This window comes from Seriola aureovittata, chromosome 21, assembly GCF_021018895.1.
Source record: "Seriola aureovittata isolate HTS-2021-v1 ecotype China chromosome 21, ASM2101889v1, whole genome shotgun sequence".
Lineage (NCBI taxonomy): Eukaryota > Metazoa > Chordata > Actinopteri > Carangiformes > Carangidae > Seriola > Seriola aureovittata.
The window spans coordinates 1620412-1644846 of NC_079384.1; the positions used below are offsets into that span (position 1 = coordinate 1620412).

The 24435-nt window shown below is 42.1% G+C and overlaps 3 protein-coding genes and 1 non-coding gene across 4 annotated transcripts; 3 read left to right on the plus strand and 1 right to left on the minus strand.

Moving 5' to 3' along the window:
* The first annotated feature begins 881 nt into the window (after positions 1 to 881).
* Positions 882 to 6519, plus strand: LOC130161948 (zinc finger protein 273-like). The gene is made up of 7 exons (XM_056365351.1): positions 882 to 1092; positions 1834 to 2036; positions 2183 to 2284; positions 2398 to 2493; positions 2713 to 2823; positions 2912 to 3035; positions 3621 to 6519. The coding sequence occupies exons 1-7, from the start codon at positions 1068 to 1070 to the stop codon at positions 5585 to 5587; spliced, it is 2628 nt and encodes an 875-aa protein (XP_056221326.1). The 5' UTR covers positions 882 to 1067; the 3' UTR covers positions 5588 to 6519.
* Positions 6520 to 7039: 520 nt separating this feature from the next.
* On the plus strand, positions 7040 to 12890 carry LOC130162871 (zinc finger protein 135-like). Its single transcript, XM_056366718.1, has 7 exons — positions 7040 to 7217; positions 8242 to 8444; positions 8773 to 8874; positions 9033 to 9128; positions 9283 to 9393; positions 9681 to 9804; positions 10436 to 12890. Exons 1-7 carry the CDS (start codon positions 7190 to 7192, stop codon positions 12493 to 12495), a joined length of 2724 nt encoding a protein of 907 aa, XP_056222693.1. The 5' UTR covers positions 7040 to 7189; the 3' UTR covers positions 12496 to 12890.
* A 918-nt stretch (positions 12891 to 13808) lies between these two features.
* trnar-ccu (transfer RNA arginine (anticodon CCU)) lies at positions 13809 to 13881 on the minus strand. Its single transcript has one exon. It is a non-coding gene; the product is annotated as a tRNA-Arg (tRNA).
* Positions 13882 to 14409: 528 nt separating this feature from the next.
* wdr45b (WD repeat domain 45B) lies at positions 14410 to 24272 on the plus strand. Its single transcript, XM_056365718.1, has 10 exons — positions 14410 to 14604; positions 15812 to 15886; positions 17384 to 17485; positions 18220 to 18307; positions 18655 to 18749; positions 18899 to 19089; positions 19422 to 19507; positions 20866 to 20967; positions 21069 to 21190; positions 21853 to 24272. Exons 1-10 carry the CDS (start codon positions 14538 to 14540, stop codon positions 21957 to 21959), a joined length of 1035 nt encoding a protein of 344 aa, XP_056221693.1. The 5' UTR covers positions 14410 to 14537; the 3' UTR covers positions 21960 to 24272.
* Positions 24273 to 24435: the final 163 nt, after the last annotated feature.

A 24435-nucleotide genomic window follows, 5' to 3' on the forward strand; every position in this document is an offset into this window, starting at 1 on the left:
AAATCCTACCTGGTTCTCCGGACGCATCCGCTGACATTTTAGTTTTCATGCAAATCCTTCCCTTAAGTTTCCTTATTAATGTCTTAACCAAAGCTTCTGCATGATGCTGCACCACGAATAAAGACTTTATGGGAAATACTTGTCTGCTGTGGTTACAATGAGGTTAAAGTATACTCCTGTAGTGTTGGCCCCTGACAATGCTGACTCAGCTGACATCACTCGAGGCAGTTTATCAGACCTCTCAGCGCCACAAACGGCTTTGTACAACTGAGTTTCTCTTAAAGGAAAATATTACTTTGTCTTGAACAGTCCTTTAGTCTTTACATAGCAATGACAAGCGGGGGGCTAGCTCCATCAACACGAATGTCACTGACTGAGTGAGTGATGAAGTTACACCATTGGTCAGCCGGCTGACAGTGAGTTTGTCCATTATACAGTGGTACTGAGACCTCAACACACACTGTAACTTAAGAAAACACATGCAAATAAACAAAACACAAACATCTTCATTAATATGAGAACAAAAGTGCTGCAAATACACACAACACAACTTTGCAGTCTGTTATTTTCATCTTCATTCAATTAAAACAGACTGTAAAAATGTATGATTTTGAAACTGACATGACAATGTATGAGTGTCAAGTCTCCACACAGAACTCAGTCCACATGTCAAACTGAAATAATAATTTCTGAAATAATTATTCAAACTCAGTTCATATAAATTTGACAGGTTAAGTTTATATAAAACATTTTTTAACAGGTTAAATTTATATGAATTGAGTTTGAATAATTATTATTTCAGAAATTATTGCTTCATTTCCCTCCAGCATTATGAAACACAGACTGAAAAACTTTATTGTAGTGTTTTTGAAATACGGATGTGAACCGTCGAACAACCCGGAACATAAACACTGTGGGACGAATCATTAGCTTCAGTCCAAACATTCTGAGCGGGTCGTTAGCTTCTGCTACATGCATCTTTTTACAGCCCAGACTTTGACAGAGAAGGAGAAGGAAGCAGGAAGAAGGAGAGTTTTCTTCTGTTTACCAGAGAGCGGGAAATAAACATGGAAGATATTTCAGAAGGAAACTGTGAGTGAGAAGTTGTGCTGCTGAAACACTGACGGTAGCTCGGCTGCTAGCTGAAGCTAACTGTGCAAAACACTTAATTCAGTCTAAAGCACGGAGTCATACGAAGAAAACACTGTGAGCTAACATCAACTTTAAATTGTACGTTGTTGACTCGTAAGTGTTAATGCTGAAATACACACACCTTTTGATTTAGTGGAATTTCCTAACTTACATGCAGCGTTAGCTAACATTACCGACATGTTTACAGTCTAATTAAATGTTAACATGAAATAAATTATTTATATATATATATATATATATATGAGATAAAATACAGATAAAATAAAGACAATAAAAGAAAAATAATAAAAACAACAAAACTCACAGGGGGCAGCCACATATTACATAAAGTGCAAATGAAACAGGTAGGTTCTTAGCAGCTTCTTAAAACTTTCAGTTGTTGAAACTCTGACAGAAGCTGAAATGGAGTTAAATAGTCAAATGAAGTGATATTGATTAGTGACTGTTTTCAGAACATTTGGCCAAAGTCTGTGTGTTAGTGTCTGTGTGTGCTGATCTGGTGTCAGCTTCAGTGTTGTCCTGATGATGCGTCAGAGGGTGTAGTACCAGTTTGAATCATCGACCTGTGGGAATTGTTTGTATTAACTTTCAAGGCTTCGTTTACTTCCACTGCTGCAGGAAATATGGAAGTTCACCAAAACCTTTGATTGAGATAAACGATGTTCTTATGTTTGCGTTCAGGTACCTGCCTCCCTCTTCCTGCTTTGCGCCTCCTGGTCTCACCGATGCGGCTGGTCTCGGCAGCGGTCTGGCAGACCATCCAGCAGAAAGTTGTGGCCGATTATGGGATGCTTGAGGAGTTTGTTTCCGTGGTTACAGACATTGTCCCAGAGCTGCTCACCACCCACCAGAGGGCCCAACTGATCCTGGGCCTCAGAGCACGGGTGAGAGGGAGAAGCAGTCAGTTATTAACCACCAATAATTGCCATATAATAACTGCTGCAACATTGATTTTGAGGTTTATAAATAGAAATGAGGTAATGCTACGCTACAGAGCTAATAGATGAAAACTTGTGGTTTGTGGTTTCAGCTGATCCTGGACTTGTGTCGGTTCGAAGCTTCTGCTGACTCTGAGATCGTGCGGCAACACCTGGACAGGATGCAGACCCTTATCGAGGGGTGGGTGACAGAGGTGAGTTTAGATTAAAAATAAGCAGTTATTGGAAATTAGATGTCTCTTTTTTGGATGATCCCTGTAATTTGCTCGTCTGTAAAGTTTTATGATGTTCGTGTCGTGTCTCACAGGCTGGTGCTACAGACATGGAGGCGCCACACTCTGACTTTGTGGATCTTGTTAAGAACATGCTGTCAAATCCTGAAAACAGGGAAAACTTCTTTCAGGTCAGTGTCATTGTTTCAACAAACATATTAAAGATCTATTTTCTGGTAGTTTTATCATGTAGAAAGTGTTGTCAGCCACTGGAGAAGTCAGACATTTAGACATTTAAATTGAACTTGAGTCTTGAATCTTAAATCTTGTGTTTCTGATTCGTAAATGAAATTCTTTTGTATGTTTTTGTAAAAACTAAATATAACACACTTGCTGTTGCTGTCTCTCAGAAAGTTTTCCCTGAAGAGTTTGGTCCCACGTTTGATGAAGCTCTTCACTCCTTGATGTGGCTGCTTCTGTCCAGACTTGAAAAGTTTCTTCCTCTTCAAACATTCCAGCAGGTTCGTGACACAAACGTAATTCTGATCTCACTTTACGCTCTGAATATTACTGTCCTATAAACGTACACTTCTTCTTCATTTTCCTCAGGTTGCCTCCGTGTTGGGTGATGTGTCCTCTGTTCTGGAGGAGTGTATGGAGTCTGTGTCGCAGTGTGAGGAGCTCAGAACAACGCTGCAGCATCAAAAATACCTCAGCCAGCAGGATCACAATGGCAAGTTCTTATAGTGTCCAGCTCATGAGTTTATTCAGTTTATCACCATTTTCTCACACGTTTACGTCTCAACATTGAACTTCCTGAAAGAACAACGCCACTCGATCTGTAATATATCTTTGCTTTGGTTTTGGGCTTTATCATTGGTCCATTAGGGGTGTCATGACAAATCATGGAGTAGCCTGATGAGTGATTTGTTCTGTTTGTTGTCGATCTGCAGCTGTTTGCCTTTCATAGATAAGATTGAATACATAAGGACTCTTGACCAAAACAGTTTTTGTACCAGGCTGTAAACATGTTTATTTCTGCTGTAAAGTTGGACATTTTAACATGGGAGTCTATGGGGACTGACTCACTGTTGGAGCCAGACTCTAGTGGTCGTTAGAGGAACTGCAGCTTCATGTTTCAGCCTCGGAGGTTGATGATTGATTTAGACAAGTGAAAGTTTTCACTGAGTCTGATTGATGTGTTCCTGATGTCTGTTAACTTCTCCATCAGCTTGTAAAGAGTTCATGTTGCAGCTGTTGACAGTTGAAAGTTTTGTGTTTCTCACTCTTGTATCACAACATGTGTTTCTCTTTTCAGATGGTTCCTTGGACGGTGCCTGCATCATTTCAGCTCTAAAGCTTCCCTCTGTAAAAACAACTGAGACACTAAAAACACAAGCACAAGACAAGATCCTGGATCAGGAGCCTTCAACACTGAGTCATGCAAAACAACCTGACACATTAGCAGAGCATCAGACACGTGAGATGAACACTGACAGAACTAATTGGATTCCTGAGGAAAGTGGAACAGCAGCGGTTTCTAGAGATATTACAAGACACGAGGAAAATGTAGGTCTCCTTCAGAGTCAAGCAGAAGACGCATGTCGGCTTCTAAAGCAGTGCTGCGTTCAGCTCAAGAGACTTGACGTGCCGCTGTCTCTGCAGTCTCGACCTGTGAGACGAAACAGAGGCCTGAAGATGAAACAGATTCTGCAGAGAGAGAAGAGGGCATTTCGTGAAGAGGCTGTTGCCGCCGGCAGACCTGCTTCTAGGAAAACCAAACCGCTCCGCAGGGCTCCCCCAGGGCTGTCTGATAATGAGGAGTCAAGCAGCTTCAGAGAGGACTCGTACATGGCTCCTCTCAGTATCTGCAGTGAAGACGATTCGTGGTCTTACTACTCAGATGAGGACTCTTGCCATAAGTCGACTAGTAGCAGTCCCAGTGTGGCGGATTCGTGGTCCAACTACTCAGGTGATGCTTCTTCCTTGGTGACTCCTGTCAGCAGTTCAGATGAACATGATTCATTGTCTAGCTGCTCAAATGAGGATCCCCCCTTCACAGGTCCCAATATTTTATCAGCTCCAAGCAGAAAGCTGAGCACATCTGATGTCAAAGCCGGCACTCTAAAAAACAAAAAAATGTACTGCTTTATCTGCAAAGAGAATGTGAACACGAGCCTGCGAACTCACATGAAAACCCACTTTCCCACCGGGGACTACGCCTGCCCTCGATGTGACAGCAGGTTTAAACTCTTCACGTCCTTTAAGATGCACCTGCGCAGAACGTGTTTCGAGTACGGAAAGCAGCAGGTGGATCCCGAGAAGCCGGACGAAGCCAAGAACCTTTACAAATGCAACGAATGCCAAGAGGCGTTCAGGTACAAAATTTCACTGGACAGACACAAACTGACCCACAACGACCTGTACTGCAGCGTGTGCAGGAAGGTGTTGCGGGACACGGCGGCGTTGGCGCGGCACAAAGCCTCACACACCCTGTTTCAGTGCACCCGCTGCGAGGAGACCTTCACTCTCTTCATGCCTTTACTCAGACACTGTGAGAACATCCATAAAATCGGCCGACCGTTCAAATGCAACCACTGTCCCAAAACGTTACCCAAGCTCCGCTTCTTAATCCTGCACGAGTGGACGCACACGGGTCACCTGCCCTTCCAGTGCGCGCTGTGCAGCTGCAGGTTCAAATCCGACGCAGATCTCATTTACCACGAGAGGGTCCACACGAAGGAGAAACCCTACCTGTGTTCAGAGTGCGGCAAGACGTTCTCCCAGAATTCCAACCTGCTGCGGCACCTGAACCTCATCCACGGCGAGTTTCGAAACGAGAAGAAGCATTCGTGCTCTCAGTGTGAGAAATCCTTCAAAGAGAAAGGAGCCCTGAAGAAACACCAAAGGAGCAAACACCTGAACGAGCTCTTCCGCCATCCGTGCCCCTACTGCGGGAAGATGGTCTCCGCGACAACGCTCGCCAGACATATATTAATCCATACCGGACAGAGACCGTTCAAATGCACCGTGTCTGAGTGTGACAAGTACTTCAGGTCGACTTCTGAAGTGAAGAAGCACGTCCTCATACAACATACCACAGAGAGACCGTACAAATGTGATGTCTGTGGGAAGGGCTTCATAAAAATGTGTTTCCTCAACTCACACGCTAAAATACACTCAGGAGAAAAACCCTTTGTTTGTCATATCTGCGGAAAGGCTTTCCTCAAACTCTACAGCATGCAGAGACACAAAAATCTGGTACATACATTTGTGACACACTAACATCACATGGTGGGTGTGGTATGCTAAGAAAATCACTTTTCAACCTACGGAGGTTTTGCTGAACCAGTGACTGCCTTCAAATGTTTTATATAGAACTGAATTAAAAGATAACTTTGCACTCCTCTAATATTGACCGACAGTTTTTTTTAAACCAAATCAAAATCGTTGCAGCAGAACTACAGATATTGTATGTATTATTTAACACATTTGTCTTCAAGTTAAAACTTAGTGCCTTCATTACCCACAGTTGAACTTGGCAATTTGTGTAGTTTATCACCAGCTGCCACGGCGTGTCTGGTATTATTTGTCCTGGAGACACCTACTCTAGCGGGAACTTGCACAACGGACGTGTTGATTATTTCAAACCTTTGTAACCGTGTAAGACACACTCATTAAACTTTACAGGTGTGAAGTTGAGATCAAACCTCTTTAGTCTGCTGCTCGTCTCTGAGCGACCAATAGCATAACACAGTTGAGTCGCATCATCATGAGTAATGGAGGTAGAATGTGGGAAATAAATAAAAGTGATATTTGTGGTTCTCCTGCAATCATTTTGATCATTTTAAAACTGTAAACTCAACTCTGTTTACAGAAGAATTGAGTTCTTCTTGGGAACCTTCACTGCAGCAGAAATGTTTTTGAGCCAAGACACAATCCTGTCTCTGAGCTCTGCAGCAGCTCCTTCCTCCTCATGGTTTCTGCTCTGATCTGTATTGTCAGCTGAGAGACCTTGTATAGACAGGTGTGTGTCCAATCAGCTGAGTTTACCACAGGGGGACTCCACTCACGGTGTAGAACCCTTTCAGAGATGATCCAGGGAAATGGAGGAACCAGAGCTAAACTTCAAGAGTCAGAGCAAAGTGTCTGAATACTTATATCAATGTCATATTTCAGTTTTTACTCTTTAATAAATGTGCATTTTTTGTCAATTTCTCAGGAGATATTGTCTGGATTCTGATGTAAAAAATCTGACATTTGCCATTTATTTATTATTAGTATCATTATTCTTTGAGACATAAAATGTGTATCTTATTAATTTCATTGTTAATGTCTTATGTTTTTATGAGGATTAACATATAGTGAGAGTATGTAATTGAGCCTGTACATCAAACATGACTGTGGGATGTTTTGTTTTAATTTGGTATGTGATTTTTGATACTAATGGTTAACACTGCAGGACTCTTTACAGCGATAAATAGCTGAGGTTAATCAGGAGAGGAAAATTATTACCAGAATAAAGCTAGACTCTTAGTAATTGTGATTAATGAACAAATAATTGTATGAAATAATGATGGTAATAATATAATAAGGTGTAAAACTTAAATATATTTTTATTTAAATATAGCAGATATACATTATGTGACAGATACGTAGGGAGCAAGAGGAACACAAAAGACGATTATGCGGAACTAAAGAAACCTCTGTGCCAGTCGTCGGATTGTTATTCGGGACGGAACGCGATGTGCCGTTGACGCACAAAGATCGGATGTGTTGCTTCGGTCTCTTGACTCAGCCAGCGTAAAATTATTTAGTGTGTTTTGACTTCGGTCGAGCGACGGACATCATTTCCCCCCGAGTGTGATGTGGCTGCGCTGACCCAGGATGGACGGAGGTATCACCGAGTTACCGGGTGAGTGTTTACGGTCACAGAGACATTTGTTTGGCTAGGCCGCAACGCAGCCCGCGCGCGGGAATAGCGTTGCTAACTTTCAGCGGTTTAACAGCAGCTTATCGAGAGTTTAGCATCTATTGCGTTTAAATCGAATTTAGGCTGCCACTGGCGTCCCTTGGTTCACCTTGTAATTGAAACGAGGAGCTTGGTGTCTAGCTTTATTCATTAAGTAGCAGTTTGGGGGTTCGTGCTAATGCTAAGTGTCGGTTCTGCCATCTTGGCTAACGCTAGCTTCTTCAGGGTAACAGTTGAAGTGTTTGTGATGTCTGCGACAGCCCTCAAACATCGGTCTGATCACATACGTGTATGGTGTGTGTTTGTAACCTTATTAACATGTGTGTGGAGCATGTTGTCTTGATACATGTGCGTATCGACATGTAATATTAGGTCTGTCTTTGATAACGGAAATGAAAGTAGACACATCCGTATCAACCAGAGTTTAGTTTTCCTGCAGAGTTCTCAGTCTGAGATCATAGATTTGTCATCAGTTTATAGATTTGTGATGCTGGGGCAGATTTTCACTCTTGATAAACAAATTCTGCTTTTGAACATCAGAAATATCCGCATTGCAGATGCAGTTGAGGTATGAGCTGTTGAAAGTTAAATGTCTCCCCTGTTTGTGCCTCTGGTGTTATTACATCTGAGTCACTGAGCTAACACCAACCACCTGACAGTTTTTAGGAAAGCACAGAAGGCCATGTAAAGGATCTGATCACCCCTGCTTTTATATCTTGGTATCTACACATGCAGATGCTTTTGGTTTTGCTTGCTTGGTTTTGAGACACCCCCCCCCCTCTGACATGTAATTGAAAATTAAGGTTTTTTTTTTGTGGTACTCAGAGCATTGAAAAATAATCAACACATCTGTCCTGAAATTGGCATGGGAGCCAAAAGAAATACTGTGTTCCAAAGCTACAAAAAATGTTGTGTTACTGTCATCCTTTCAAACAGGTTAATTTATAATATATTCCCCTGTTTACAGGTCCCTCTCTTCCCCTCTCCACTCTGCGCCTCCTCATCCCACCGATTCGGCTGGTCTCTGCAGCAATCTGGCAAACGGTGGAGCAGAAAATTGTGTCGGATTATGGGCTACTCGAGGAGTTTGTATTCATGGTCACAGACATTGTTCCTCAACTGCTGTCGACGAGGCAGCGAGCTGAACTAATTTTGGGCTTACGAGCACGGGTAAGAGAGAGTTGTGGTTCTTGATTGTCCTTAAATGTAAACACTGGGTTCGGTTTGGTGCCTGGTCTGTGCTGCAGTCAGCCACAGAACTAATGTACAGATGTGGGAAAGGCCCTTGGCATTCATGTGTAAAGATGGGGTTGAATCTTCACATGTCAGGGTTGTCTGTCTTGTGTTCTGCTCAGAGATATCAAACATATCTTACATTTAAAAAATGTAAATGTTGGCCATAAAACAATCTAGACTCTGTAAAAGGGACCAGAAAAAACAGATAATCGGATTTTCTTAGAATCACTTATTGATTATCACCGCTGTCGTCTGATTGTAGCTGATCCTGGAGCTGTGTCGCGCTGAGGATACCGCTGACCTCCAGATCATTCAGCCACATCTCGACCGAATGCAGAACCTCAGATCTCTGTGGAACGTGGAGGTGGGTCTGAACCTGCACTCAACAAAATGAAATATCTGGAGGGTTTTTTGTGGTTTGGTTTTTACAGTTGTTCACATCACTGTAATTTTGACCAGTAGTGATCCTAATAACTGCTTTTAGTGTGTAGGTTTTCATCATTGCACCATCTTTAATTGCAGGCTGATAATGCAGAACAAGAAGTGTCTGACACACATTTTATGCGCCTTGTCCAAAATCTGCTGAGAGATCCTGAAGAGAGACGGAACTTTTTCCAGGTATCTTTTGGGTGTTTACTTTTGTGCACACAGATGTGTTTCATTTTTTTTTATCCATTGTTTTATGATTTGCTGTTCTTTACCCTTATTTTGAAAATGTGTGATTTGTATGGACGGCTCAGATCTGAGATTTATCGGACTCTTTGTGCTTCAGGATGTTTTTCCAGGAGACTTTGGCCCCACATACGACAAAGCAATCCAGACACTGATGTGGCTGTTTCTGTCGAGACTTGAAAAGCTTATTCCCACCCAAACTCTGCAACAGGTGCACTTAATATATCTTTATTTTTCTGTGCTTTATTCTGCCACACTTAATACTGATGCAGGATCAGTTCTTCCATGTCAATTCTGAATTTCAGTCTCAGGTGCTTTTGTTTTTTCAAAATCCACGTCTCTCTATAAGTTGTAACACAGGCTTTCATCGCAGTGTTGCGAAAAAACATCAGATGTATTTAGTGTTGCTTCATATCTATAAGAAAAAAGGAATGTCACTTAACATTGGGGAAGTACGGTTCTGTTGCTTCACACTAGCTGCCATTTTGTCTTTGTCAGATCGCATCTTTGCTCAGCAACGCCTCGTCTGTCCTGAGCGAATGTATGGAGACGTTTGATCAACCTCAGGAGCTCAAGACTCTGCTGGACACTCAGAAAGACCTCAGTCAGTTGGAAGACATTGGTGAGTAGTTCAGAATTACAAAAAATGAATATAATAGATGGGTAAAGAACCAAAACACGATTGCATAGTCACATACCACTGTGTTCAAGCAAAAGTGTTTCAGTTTCAGCATTTGCAGATGATGTTATCAATAACCCTAACCTGTCCACAACCAGAAGAAGATAACTATACATATGTCGATTTCATCTAAATTAAAGCTGAATTCACAGGAAGTCATGTTCTTAAAATAAAATAATTAACTAATGTATGAACTGCAGCACTCAGGAATACGAAGGTGTGTTTGTTCCATAAATAAATACCATACTAAACAGCATCTTGTACCACGTCTGTGCGTTGCAGCAGCTGCTTTTCAACTGTTTTCTAATTCTTATATTTATAATATTATTACTAACAATAATGTTAAATAAAAGTTAAATCAAGAGCTTTATCAATGTTGTATCTGCTGCCTCTTTAATGTAAGCTAACTGAAGCTACAGGAAACACTTTCAGGTGCAGCCTAACGATCAAACAATCAAAACTACAGGATGTTAGCGGTCGTCAGATGGTTGTGAACATATTCTGTAGTTTCTTCTTCATCTGAATTGGTTTTATTTGTCGGTTTAAGAGCTCCTCTGTTCTCGTTTCTTTTCAGAATCATACGTTGTTGACAGTGGCATCCTGTCGGCCCTGTGTCTTCCTCCTGTGGAGAGAGTTGTGATTGTAAATGAACAGGCGGGAACAGATGCAGAGAGTGGACTCATCTATACAGTCTGCACAGAGATGGAGGTGGAGTCTGAGAACAAGGAGGTGTACGTGGAGGGAACCGCGAACTCGGACGAGTGTGTGCAAACCCAGTGGTTTGGTATTGGCGGCGAGGTGAAATCAGAGATGGACACTGTTGTGGTTACAGATCCCGTCGAAGGCACTGAGGCCAGTGAGAGTGAAATGGCTGACGAGCACCAGGACGACCAGTCTGGAACACTGATCATCGGGGAGGACGGACAGGTGACCGTGCTGGATGGTGTGGAGAAGAAGCCAAACAGACGCGGTAGGAAGAAGAAACGTCCCGCAGATGAAAGCTTGGAAGTGCAGGGCGGAAAAGACGATCCAGAGTTTGATGTTTTGTGGGAAAGACCGGTGCGAAAGAACCGTGGACTCAAGATGAATCGGTACCTGTCGCAGTGGCGAAAGTCAGGAAAGACGCAGGGTAGTAATGTCACTAAAAGCAGCTCTAAAAAGTTTGCCAGATCCCAAGGTTCAACCAAAAGCAACGACTTGGACGAGAGAACATGCAAAGTCTGTGGGAAGGTGGTGAGTCGAGCCAAGTTCTTAGAGCGACACATGAATCGACACTCAGAGGAGCTCCCTTATTCCTGCCCTGTGTGTAAAAGGTTTTATAAGAGCTTGCGTTACTTGCAGCAACACAGATGTCCAAGTTTGGCAAAGACGAAGGCTGGCGGGAAAACAAAGGATCAAGAGGCCGCTGCAGATGAAGGCGAACAATCGTCCAGCGGGGTTCCTTGTGAGGCAACCAATGAAGAGCAGCCGTCAGACAACACGGATCAGGACCCCGACTACGCCCCTTCAGGAGAGAGGAAGTCCTCCAAAGAGGCAGGACAGAAAAGCCCAGAAGGAAACAAATCTGTGATCGAAGGTCCGTTCTACTGCCCTCACTGCAGCGTCGAGTTCAAATGCAAACAGACGTTTAGGTTCCATCTTAGAAACATCTGCTACAACGAGCAGCAGGTGGATCCTGAGAAGCCTGAGGATGTTAAACATTGTTTCAGGTGTGACGAGTGTGACAAGGCGTTCAAATACAAATCAACGTTGGATTCCCACAAACAGACTCACAACCCGCTCTACTGCGAGGTGTGTATGAAACTGGTACGAGACCCGGAGGCACTGGCAATGCACAAAGAATCCCACACACCATTTCAGTGCAACCAGTGTGAGGAGAACTTCCCTGTGTTCAAGGCACTTCACAAGCACTACATCGACGTCCACAACCCCACCGAGCCTTTTACCTGCACCCACTGTCAGACAACGTTCGCCAGTTTGAAGCGTTTCATCCGACACGAGTGGAAACACACTGGTTACCAGCCGTTCCAGTGTCCTCACTGCAGCAAAAGATTCAGGTCCTACTCCGACCTCGTGGAGCACCAGAAGAAACACACTAAGGCGTATCCGTTCCTCTGCTGGGAGTGCGGCAAGAAGTTCAGGCACGGCGTGACGCTGACGAGGCACGTGGAGCGTGTGCATCACTCCGGCGAACCCATAGCCGAGAAACCCATGCCGACCTTCACCTGCGCCCAGTGCGGGAAGACCTTCACGTCGAGACGGTGCCTTCTGAAACACGACAACTTCCATCACAAAGGGCTGCGTTTCCCATGCGAGCACTGCGGGAAGGGATTCTTCGGCAAGGACGCGTTGGTGAGGCACACTCTGATTCACACGGGCGAGAGGCCTTTCAAGTGCGACGACTGCGAGAAGTCCTTCAGATCCGCCGCAGAGTTGAAGATTCACAGGAGGTACCACACCGGGGAAAGACCGTTCAAGTGCAACGTGTGTGAAAAGGGTTTTGTGCAGTCCTGCTTTCTTACCTTACACATGCGAACCCACACAGGAGAGAGACCATATGTTTGTACGGTGTGTAACAAAGGCTTCTCAAGCCTGCACGGCCTAAAGAGACACAGGAGGCTTGTTCACGCGTAGATAATGTTAACATAACTTTCTGTCTCTTGTTCCCTTATTGAAGGAGGTCAGAGGTTAGCATCAGCTGAAAATCAGAACTTGAGGAACTGTAGAGGTTTGACCTCTTGCTCAAGGACACTTCAGCTGTGTGGACGCTGACTGAGATGGGGAATTAAAACCAGGCTTTCCAGTTGAGAGACAGTTTCTTCAACCTGTCAGCCATGTTGCTATCTGAGTGGCTGTCACAGCCTGGATTGTTAGGAGCTATGTAATTGTATAGTGCATTATAAAAATGTAACTTTGTATTTTTTACAGAAATATTTGCTGTAGTTCTACATAAGATTTGTATGTATAAATGATACGAAACTTTAATTCCTTTGGGAATTGATTTCTTCTTTAATAAATTGAACATTTGATGCCAGGTTTCATTTGATTTACTCAAGAGTGAGATCCTTCGAGTGATTTTTGAACATGTAAATTGTACATTGATTCTTTTAGACATAGTTTAGGGCTGGATGTAAGGCAGGTGTGGAGCGTTCAGAAGCTCAATTAGTCTGGACCCAACGGTGAAAGAAATTAGCAGCCGCCTTGTGACCAATAAGCAACCGGAGATGTTTAATGTCAGATTTGTCTTTACAGCTTTACGACTAAAAACATTTTTTCATGTAACTGTAGGAAAAGCACAGTTGTAAATAATAAACAATGTTTGAGCTCCATTTAGCTGCTTCAGTTTCAGGGTTGAGGTATTGTGTGTGCTGCTTTGTTGTCACACTGTCATGTCTCAACTGAGACACCTGATTAGGATGGCGCCATTGTTAATGTTAGTAACATGCTTTTCCTGCTATAACAAACTGCTATTATAAAATGTTTTGTGGTGGAAAAAAGTCTATTCAAAAGTGCAGAAATGTATCAATTAAAACTATATAATAAGCAAAACAAGCTATTCAAATCGCTTTTACCAACAAACCACAGTAAAGTCAATATCATTATTTAAACATGGTCACTGGGCAAAAGTTTCATAGCATACCTTTTTTATAAGTTCATGTCATTCACCTATTTTTAAAGGAAAATTGATAGATTTTGAAAATGACAATATTGAAATATACTATCCCACAAGGAGCCTCAAACTGTACTCTGTATCTGCCACACAATTGATTAGTATTAATCCCTGAAGCACATAGATGCTTCTATAAATTAATGCATAACTGAATCAATAAATTGCTTAGCAGTATAATACTTTACGAAAACACTTATAATATAAATTTATTACGATAGTTAATGTTTGTTTATTTTCTTCCATGTGAAGACATTTTTATGTGACCTCTAAAAGATTTCACCCCAGATGGGACTCGAACCCACAATCCCTGGCTTAGGAGGCCAGTGCCTTATCCATTAGGCCACTGGGGCTGTGTAACTAAGAACATTCAATATTTTCAATTTATACTTTTCAATACCCTTTCAAACACGCATAAATCAGACTTTATTCTGAGCTGATAAACTAAAGTAGCTACATCTAATTAACATGACTGATTGTTATTTGTAAAGCTAAGGTCACCGAAAACCTCTAGCTCAATCAGTAGTTTCCCCTTGAATCTTTTTGTCTTTGGCCAGTCCAACGTGTCAGTTAACTCAGTAACAGTAACACTTGGTGGTACACTTAACCGAAATCATCTGTAATTAGCATGCCGAGAAACTATTATCTATTATCGATCATCGATTCGGCTGCCGAGATCGTTATAAAACTCTTCTTTGATCAGTGCTTGTATCGCTAGAATTTGACATTTTTTTTTCTTCTAGGTAATGGAATTAATGAAGATAAGATAAGAAATTAAATTAAATTATTTCACCGTTAAATATCTTCCCAAATACGTCAACGAAGTCCAGTGAAAACTCCCTTTGATCCTGGCTGGTGACATCTCACTCCAAGCAGGAACCAGCCTCAGTTGTTTTCCTTCTCCCTGCCCCGCAGACTCCGAAGGAATGGTAGCCGGTTAGCTCATCAGGCAGCAGCGGTTGGATTAACTTGTTAGCGTTGTTTGGTATTCGGTTGTTCTGGTAAAATAATGAATTTACTACCGTCTAATCCTCACGGGAATGGGCTCCTTTATGCTGGATTTAACCAGGATCATGGTAGGAAGCAGCACTGTCATGTTTTTTTTCTTCTACCAGATGGAAATTAGTAGCGCCGTTGGTGCTAAGCTAACGTTGCTAACCCGATATCTTTCCAGTTAATAAATTAAACACAACATTATGTAACAACAACAGCTTTACATTTTCTACGCTTGAAACTGTCTATTGATTACACTGCTGTGCCGTTGTTATTCTGTTAACTACTGATCATTAAGTTAACGTTAGCTTTAGCTAACCCATTGGACCGAAGCTAGCCAGCTAATGTAGGTTTTTCGTTTTCAACCAGCACATAAGTCAGCTAACGGGCTAATGCTAAGTTAACATAACAAGGGTTGTTAAGTTAGACACAAATATGTGGTCAACATGTAAGTACTCAGATAAGAAGCGTGTATTGGTAGTTACTGGTGTGGGCGAAGTTAGCTTAAAAGCTAATGTTGGCTGAATTTCAAACGACCATCATACGAGCCGTGCCTTGGTTATCATAACGGCTCACACTAGCTAGGTAACGGCTAGCTACGACAAGTTTGTCAGTATTACAGCGGTTTTGTGATACTTTAATGTGAATCCATTTACAAGTGAAGCCCGTTGTTGGATTGTGTCGCCAGGCTTCAGTTGTACACACAATATTTGTTACTCGGTGACGTTACACAGTAAAACTCAGCCCTGTTTAAATGCTCTTCGCTCCCCACCCACACATTTACACAGGCCGTAAAGTTAGTGTTTTTCTCTACATTTCTTTTTCTCTATTGTCTGACTGAACAGTGATTTTAATTAAAGCACCGGGGCTAATTAGCTGCGTCAGAAGTGAAAGTAGTGTAACGTTATAACGGTTAAGTGACCAGAGACCTCACATGACCCATCAACGAGCCACGGCGGCCCACATCACTGTCATCACTCCGTCCAGAAACTACTGTGTCCCAGTTTCATATAAATTTTACCGGAGGTTAATCATTTATCCCAGGCTCCCTGTCAGCTCTCTAGTTGTTTAAGGCCGCTCTTTGATCATTGTACCCGGTCAGCTCCACTAAAAGGAGCCTCCCAGTGTCCCCATGCTGTCACTACTGTAAAGACAGAGGCTGTTTGGGTTGTTTTCATTTGAATGATATTTGTGAATAAGCCCCGATATGACAACAGCAGCTGTTGATTAATGTTATCTGTAGCTGGTGATTGATTTCTGGTTGCTGTTCTGTGTCTGTGTCTCTCTCAGGATGCTTTGCCTGTGGAATGGAGAATGGATTTCGTGTGTACAACACAGATCCTCTCAAAGAGAAGGAGAAACAAGGTAATGAGCTCTTTACACATCAATGTTTAATAGTTGGTAAAAAAGAATATTTGACGTTTTGTTTGGAGACACAAAATCCAAAATTTTGATACAGTCCAGCCCAAATATCATGATACATTATATGATTGCGAGGGGGTTTAAATAACTAATATAATTATATTATTGTATTTTATGGTTCAGGTATAAGCAATGCTGCCACTAAACAGCAGTTCAAAATTTTGTTTACCACATGCCGAGGTACAATGTACAGGAAGCAAAGCAGTGAAATTAATGAAAAATATATATGCTGGGAAATATCACTAGTTGTCACTCTGCACCTTCATTGGCTGTTAGCAGTGAAGACAGTATATTGACACTTAAAGCAGCGTTTTTTTGTTTGTTTTTTTCATTTAACCTTTATTTTAACATACTTATTTACTATATTTGTTTCAAACTGAAAGCTTGTGACAGATTGAGGTGTTAAGTTTGTCAGCCTCTGCTCTGTCAGCTCTGTGACAAGCTTCACAATTGATTAAAAAGAACAACAAAGAAAGATGATAGTGGACTGGGTGAAACAGAGTAACAGCTGGTAAAAACACACACAATTTTTGAATAAATTGTTATATTTATTTGCTATGTTATGGTTATGCTCATTATCTTAAATAAAAGCAGTGTGATTTAGGTCTAGATTATTATTTTTTTTAGCAGACCAGAACAAGAATGGGTCGGTCTGTGTTTAGATGCCCTGCGTGTTTAGTCTCATCTGTTCCCTCCAGAAACATTTTAGACAGAGCAGATCCCTGTTTAATTGGTTGATTGATTTATTGAATAATGGCAGGAGGACAGGATGATACAGTTTTGTTTTAATGTTTAATTCAAATACAAACTTTACTGGGGAGATACTGTAAATAACACAGTCCCATTCATTACAGATTATTAACCTGGCAACAGCTGATTGAGGAAACATTTGAAACTTTGCCTCCAGTGATAACAGAACATCGCTCAGCAGTCGACAGATAATTTGAACTCCTTGTTCAGAGCTTTTCGGCCTATGTGTGCAGAAAAAAAAAAAAAATCAAAGCAGGCAGTTCTGCTACACACAGGAACACAGTTTTGTGACAGAAGTGCAACTCCTGAAGTGTGGAGGGATATAAGACGGAAGCTAAAAATATGACTCAGCTCATGATCTGCTGCAGGATCACTTCTCCAATTCATTGGATTTATCTAATGTAGGCGAGGGGTTGACTAATTCACAGGATCCAGTGAGCGTTTTCTTTCTCTGCTGATCCTGCTGCAGATCTTTGATGACACGTCTTTACGGTAGAAACTCTGCTGCTAATGTCACACGTTGTGCACAGAGAGGAGCCCAGACTGACGGAGGGATTCAGAGGATGAATAAGCAGTCCCGATTATTAGCATGCTGCAAATGTCGTTCATTTAATCATGAGCACGAATTACTGTTTTTAACAGATGTACTCGTTATTATTGATGTTACAAGACAGTGACTTTACCTTTCAGAGTTCCTGGAGGGGGGGGTCGGCCATGTGGAGATGCTGTTCAGGTGTAACTATCTAGCGCTGGTGGGAGGAGGGAAGAAACCCAAATATCCAACTAACAAAGGTCAGCAGTTTTGATACATCAGCATCATTGGTATTAAAAAGTCCTGAACTTTATATTTAAAAGTCTTGAATGTGTTTTCTTGTAACGCTGGATATCAAATCTTTTTGTTGTAAACTCGTCGTTCAGTCAACATCATCAGACCTGGAGCTGCTTTCACAAAGACAAGACTTTGACTCTTAGATACAACAAACGGTCGGACTTCAGGTGGACCGAGTCTGAATTCACCTGTTGCACAAAGTCGTTTAATTGGTTTAAATCTTAAGCTGGTCTGTTATGTGTTATAACTGTAATGTCAGCAAACCACAAATTATGAGCCATGTTTTCCTGTTTTCTGTTGTTGGGTGCTACTGGTCAGCGCATGTGTCATTGATTGTTACCATGGTAACAATGGTCGTTAGCCTGGGGGTAAGGTGTCTAATGTTTTTGGCTTAAAATGAGTCAGTCTGTGTTTTTGTGACTGACATCAAACTGATCTGTGATCAGAACTAAGACCGGACCAACTAGACCAGTCTGAAACATCTCTGTGAAACCAGCTACTGTAGCAAACACTGTCACCACTGCTAACTACGGTAGCTAGCAAGCTCTTATGTCATTAGGAATTATTGTTACATACAGCTGTTAGAATGACGCTCGCTCCTATTAAAGATGTATAAAAAGTCTTAAAGTTAATTGGATTGAAGGATGAACGCTGCAGAAATGTTTTTAATGTGACTGTTTTTTTTCCTGGTGGTCAGTGATGATCTGGGACGACCTGAAGAAGAAGACAGTTATTGAAATCGAGTTCTCGACAGAAGTGAAGGCGGTGAAGCTTCGACGTGACAGGTAAAAAAAAAAAAAAAAAAGATAAAAAGATGCTGCTTCATCAGTCCAAGTCTCTTCTGTCAGTTTGTGGGTGAAATGAATTTCTTCATTAGAGGCGGTTGTGGAACGAGTGTTGTGTTCTCCAGTAGTGAGTAGGTGAGAGTTTTCCCCTTCAGGGACAGTTATAGTGTTAGCATGTGTTTCAGAAATGTCTCTCAGCCTGATCACACAGCACTTCTGTTATAATGAAGGTGTGGTGATGATGTAACTGCACCTCTTGATTTGATCTGAGCTGCCTCCGTCTTTATCGCTGCAGCCGTCACGGTAACATCACCCTCCCGTCAATGCTGGTTGTCCTTTGTTCTCAGGATTGTGGTGGTCCTGGACTCAATGATCAAAGTGTTCACCTTTACCCACAACCCCCATCAGCTGCATGTGTTTGAGACCTGCTACAACCCTAAAGGTCAGTGCACCCCGCTGAAACCCTCAGCCTTTCCAGTCACACACACCCCGACATCTGCAGTTTCAATATTGTCACTCAGCTTTAGTAAAACATAAAATACAAATTGTTGACGAGTATTAAAACCAGCCTTTAACCTCTTCCTCCTCCAGGTCTGTGTGTGCTGTGTCCCAACAGTAACAACTCTCTGCTGGCGTTTCCTGGGACTCATTCAGGCCACGTGCAGATCGTGGACCTGGCCAACACAGAGAAGCCCCCCGTGGACATCCCTGCCCATGAGGGGGCGCTGTGCTGCATCGCTCTCAACCTGCAGGGCACGAGGATAGCTACCGCCTCAGAGAAAGTGTGTAACGCTTAACATGCTCGAAAATGAATAAGGGCTGCACAATTAATCAGAATCGCAGGAGCTACAATTTTTTGACACAGGATGCATTGTTAGCACCATCAGCGTCGTGTTGCTACAGAGACGCCCCGGCCTACAAATCATATTCTCCACACGTAAAGGATCATGTTTGTTTGACTAAAAACAACCATTCCAACTGAAATCGCAATATCTGCAAAATAATCACAATCACCTTTCTTTTTTTTTTTTTTTACACATGGTGCAGCCCTAAAATCAACTTCTCCAGATGTTGTGTTGTTTGTTGTGACTAATCCGTGGCTCCGTGTTTCCAGGGGACTCTTATAAGAATCTTTGACACGTCTGCGGGTCAGCTCATACAGGAGCTGAGACGAGGCTCTCAGACAGCCAACATTTACTGGTGAGCACCGAACAAAGATGCATCTGTACCAACAGCACGGCATCAGTTTTGTCTTTTTGTTCATGCTTGTAATCTCAGACCGACAACATAGAAAGGTGAAAATATACACGATGTTGATGTGGAAGGTCGCAGCAAAAAACATCTGCAGAGTTGTCAAACGAGATCAGCTCCTTCTACCTGACAACTGGAAGCCGAAGCAGCTGTTGTACCTGCTCTCCTCATCCTGTCTGCAGCCTTTACCAGAGTACTCGCCCTCCCCACAAACACATACAGTGCATTGACAGTAGCTGCAGCAGGAATGAGAGTTACGTATGTGAACAGTCATGAAAAGTTAATGCGACACTACGAGTGTCTGAGAGAAGAGAAGGATTCTGGTTCACAACTGGTTGAGTTTTAACTACTGGTCTCTTTATGGTCCAAGTTTTCCATTAGACTTTAAGTTATGGTTCACACAGTGTTTAAATGAAGTTCAGTGTCATTTCCATTCATGACTGAGGAGAAAGAAAAACAAACCCACAGCAGTGACCTTTACGAAGCATCAACAGGCCTGTGAAATGATGAAGAAAATGGAAGTTGTTTTTAACTTGGACCTGGTTCAGGACTTCACTGCACCAGAGAGTAAAACCTTTAACACCTTTAGTGTCATGTTTGTGTGCAGGTTGTTGTAAAGCAAATGAGTGATGGTCACATGATCAACAGAGCGGGTGTGATAGCTTTACTTGACCTATAAAGCTGCATGTTGTAACAGTGAAACAGTATTTCAAAATAAAAGCAGTCTTCCAGAAATTCACTAATCTTACAGCTCCTCCAGTGTAAAGGTGTGTGTCCATGTGTAGTGTGATTATAGATCAGCTCTAGCTTCTATATTAATACTGTGAAAGTATCAAAGCCTCAGTCCACAGAGAAATGCACACAGCCTGTATTCAGAAACTGAGCCTTAAAACCAGCCGTCAGGACTTCTGGTAAAATGTGTTATTTCTTCTCTCAAAAGTGACATCTCACTTTAAAAGTCACGTTTTTTTGCTTGTTTTTTATTTCACCACTTTGACCCCCTCAGAATAAATCCACGGTTTATTTTTTTGGCCCGCAGCCCTTGAGTTGGGGACCACTGCAGTGTAGATTAATAATGCCACACTCAGTTTGTGGTGATCCTGCAGTTATTATAGAAACTTGGGTTCATCCTTTTAATTATGAAGATAAGTGGTGTCACACTCGTTAAGCTGGATATAAAACTGCATATTATTATTATTATTATTATTATTTCCTGTGTTGATGTGAATGTGTTGTTGTTTCATGACCGAGCTCATGACGGGTTGTCGTTCTCTCATCCTCATGTTCATCTGGTTTTGTCTGTGCAGCATTAATTTCAACCAGGATGCGTCGCTCATCTGCGTCTCCAGTGACCACGGCACCGTGCACATCTTCGCTGCAGAGGATCCGAAAAGAAACAAACAGTCCAGGTCTGTTTCTGCACCTTTCTGCTGAATGATAATTAAAACAACTATGTGAAGGTGAATTTAACTTCTCGTGTGTGTGTGTGTGTGTGTTCGTCTCTCTGCAGCTTGGCATCCGCCAGCTTCCTTCCCAAATACTTCAGCTCTAAGTGGAGCTTCTCCAAGTTCCAGGTCCCTTCAGGTTCTCCCTGTGTGTGCGCCTTCGGGACGGAGCCCAACGCTGTCATAGGTGAGTTCAGTCTTGAGTGTGAGGCCAGGAACAGACTTCCTGCACTGACCCGCTGTTTCATTGCTGCTGCAGCTCTCTCTCTCTTTACTTAGAGTTTACAGGTTACGGGAATGTTGGACTTTTTTTAAATTTTTTTATTCTAAATTAATTTCTCATTTATTTTTAACAGAAAACGTCACTAAAACGTCTCTGTCTCCACATGCAGCTGCTAAAATGGTTAAAAAATATTCAGATTCAGTCCGGACATAGAAGGTTGGAGCCAAAGTTTTCACGTTGAATCAACACTAATGAAGCAGAGAAAACAGTCCTGTAATAAATCTGTGGTTTGTGCTGCTTTATACTGAGAGGTGTTTCTGTCAGGACGTTTTCACTGCCGCTGCCCGCTGGGCTCAAATAGCAGTTTGATCCATTTCCAGTTAAATCTACAACAGAGTCAAGTGTGCACTGTAGATGAGATGTGGGTTGTGTTACAGTGACAGCGACAGCGACAGCTCAGGGCCTAAACACATTGTCTTAACTAGATGTTTAAATTTCGTTTCAGTAGAACTACAGCTGTGTGTCTGTGTCTGTCTCTCTGTCTGTCTGTCTGTCTGTCTGTCTGTCTGTCTGTCTCTGTGTTTGCTGACTTGTATCCTGCTCTTGTGTCTCCCTCCACCGAGCAGCCATTTGTGCTGACGGCAGCTACTACAAGTTCCTGTTCAACCAGAAAGGGGAGTGTTCCAGAGACGTCTACGCCCAGTTCCTGGAGATGACCGATGAGAAAATATGACCTTTGACCCATCTGCAGACTCACACAGCCTGTTTTTTTTCCTTTTTCTTTCCTTTTTTGTTTTGGAGGAGGCAGGAGAGCTCCCATGTTGCACTTCTCCTGATCTTGACAGACTCTGTAGAAGAGCATCAGATGACGGGAGGACGGACACAGACTTTGGGGGAACCTGAACAGCAGAGACGGTCAGATGGATGCAGACTTTAGTCTCTCTGGACGGAGAGACACACACTTCACTGACTTTACTCCCAAATCAAACGCAAGAGAAAAGAGGGAAAGTTATTTTTCTGAAAGGACAACTCACCGCTTTTTAAGACGTCTTCCGAGGACTTGACAGAGGATGGCTATTTTTAATCACACGGATGATTCTGATAGTTAGACGGATTGAAAATACTGAGATTTTTGTCGACTAACACCACCTAACCTAACTGTAGGGAGTGCCTCTGAGACTGGAGAGAATCTGTATGTGTGAACATATTATTGTTGTCATATATACATATGTGTGTTTGTGTATATACCAATGCACCACATCACGAAGCAGGATCAGAAGGAGGCGACTGTCTGTCTCCACCTCTGCCCTCAACGTTCACAGCAACACCTGGAACATCTGGACAGACTCTGATCCTGCTTGTGAGGCGTCACCTAGTATTACTAGATTTTCTTATATTCACTGTATAAACACAAAGCGCCAGACTGAACTTCTAACTACGTAGAACTGTACAGAATAGTAGCAAAAAGAACATGTATGAACATGTATTTTTGTTTCGGGCTTCCTTTTTTTTTTTTCATACATTGTGCAATATGTGTTTTCCCTCTTTGTTTTTTTTTTTGTTTTTTTTTTAAAGTTTGTGAAAGGTGAGTTTGTTGTTTCTACCTGCAGAAGAAAACTGAGAGAAATAGTTCATCTGTTATTGGGAAATGTGGTTGTTCCACTTCCTGCTGGATTTTGCATATTTTACAAGATCCAGACTGTTTCCCCGTTTCCAGTCTTTATGCTAAGCTAACTGCTGCTAGCTTTAGCTTCACATAGACCACACAGACACGAGTATCGAGCTTCTCCTCCAACTCGTGACTGAGCTCAATTCCTAAAATGTTGAACTGTTTCTTTAAGAGTGTGTGGAGGTTGAGTTTTCTTGTTTCTACCTGAACTGGAGAAGCTGAATAACCAAACACACACACACACACACACACACACACACACACACACACAGATTTAAGATGAGATTTTCTACTCAACAGCTCAGATCAACCGTAAAACTAGGAATATTGTAAACTTGGTTAAAGACAGCACTTCATGTTTAATGTTGATACATTAACAGCCCGAAATGATTAAATCAGAAATAGATTAATAGTTTGCTTCATTTGCTTTTCATTGAAGAGTGTAGTTTGTCTACATGCTCCGCCCCCTGCCCCGCCCCTAACGGCCATAAATTCAGCTAATGTAAATCAGGGAATCTGAAGTGCTTTGTCAAACCTAAGTTCAGTTCAGTGTTCATGTAGAATTCATGTTGTTTTCATTTTTCATGTTACATGACAGATTTTGTTGATTCAGTGCAAAAAAAAAAAAAAAACACATTTCAATTTGTGTTACTTTCTACATGGGATTGTATATCTGCAGGTGTCACACACACACACACACACACACACACACAGTGACCACAGTAGGACGCTGCACAAACTGAAAAGCCAACACAGTCAGAAAGATTGTAAAACCTGCATTTAAATCTGTGAATAAAATTTAACATCTGCTTTTACAGTTACTGTGTGTGGACTCCTTCAGGCCGGCTGCAGCCTCCACCTCGTGCACAGCCTCCACCTCGTGCACAGCTCTCTGAATATCCACTGAACCGAGGTAACAACTCATCAGCATTAATGAGCTGTATCCTCATTCCACTAGAAGTACTAATTCTTTACGGTATATTCTCATGTTTATACTTTTTTTGCGTTTAATATACAAGTCAAAATACTTTATCTTCTACTAACAGGATACATGTACGTGTGAATGCAAAAGCAACTGAAATGTGACTTTAGAAAACCACAGCTAGCAAAGGGTTTTTCCCAAAAGCAGTTTTCTTCCGCTTAAATTTTTTCCAGCTTTTCCATTTCCTTCGTTTTGTTGCATTGTGGGTAAAAAGTGCATCAATAAACAGAGTTTTTTGTTAGTCACGAAGGGACTGGGATTACACTTTAATTAGTCACCTCTCAGGTGTGAACGTGCTGCATACCTGCACTTTAAGTGTGTAGAAAGGTAAATGGACTCAATGCACCCAATTGGTGGATGACCCCCCCCCCTTTTTTTTTTTTTTTTTTTTTTTTTTTAAATCAGGAAACAAATCACAACACCGATCACTTGAGGGAGTGATAGTGATCATTGGCTTGGGTCGATATTCGATAATATCAAATGATATTTTCTAATATGCCCCCCCCCCGATGATATTGTATATCTGGTGGTGATGTGACGGTACATGTATTTGTGCTG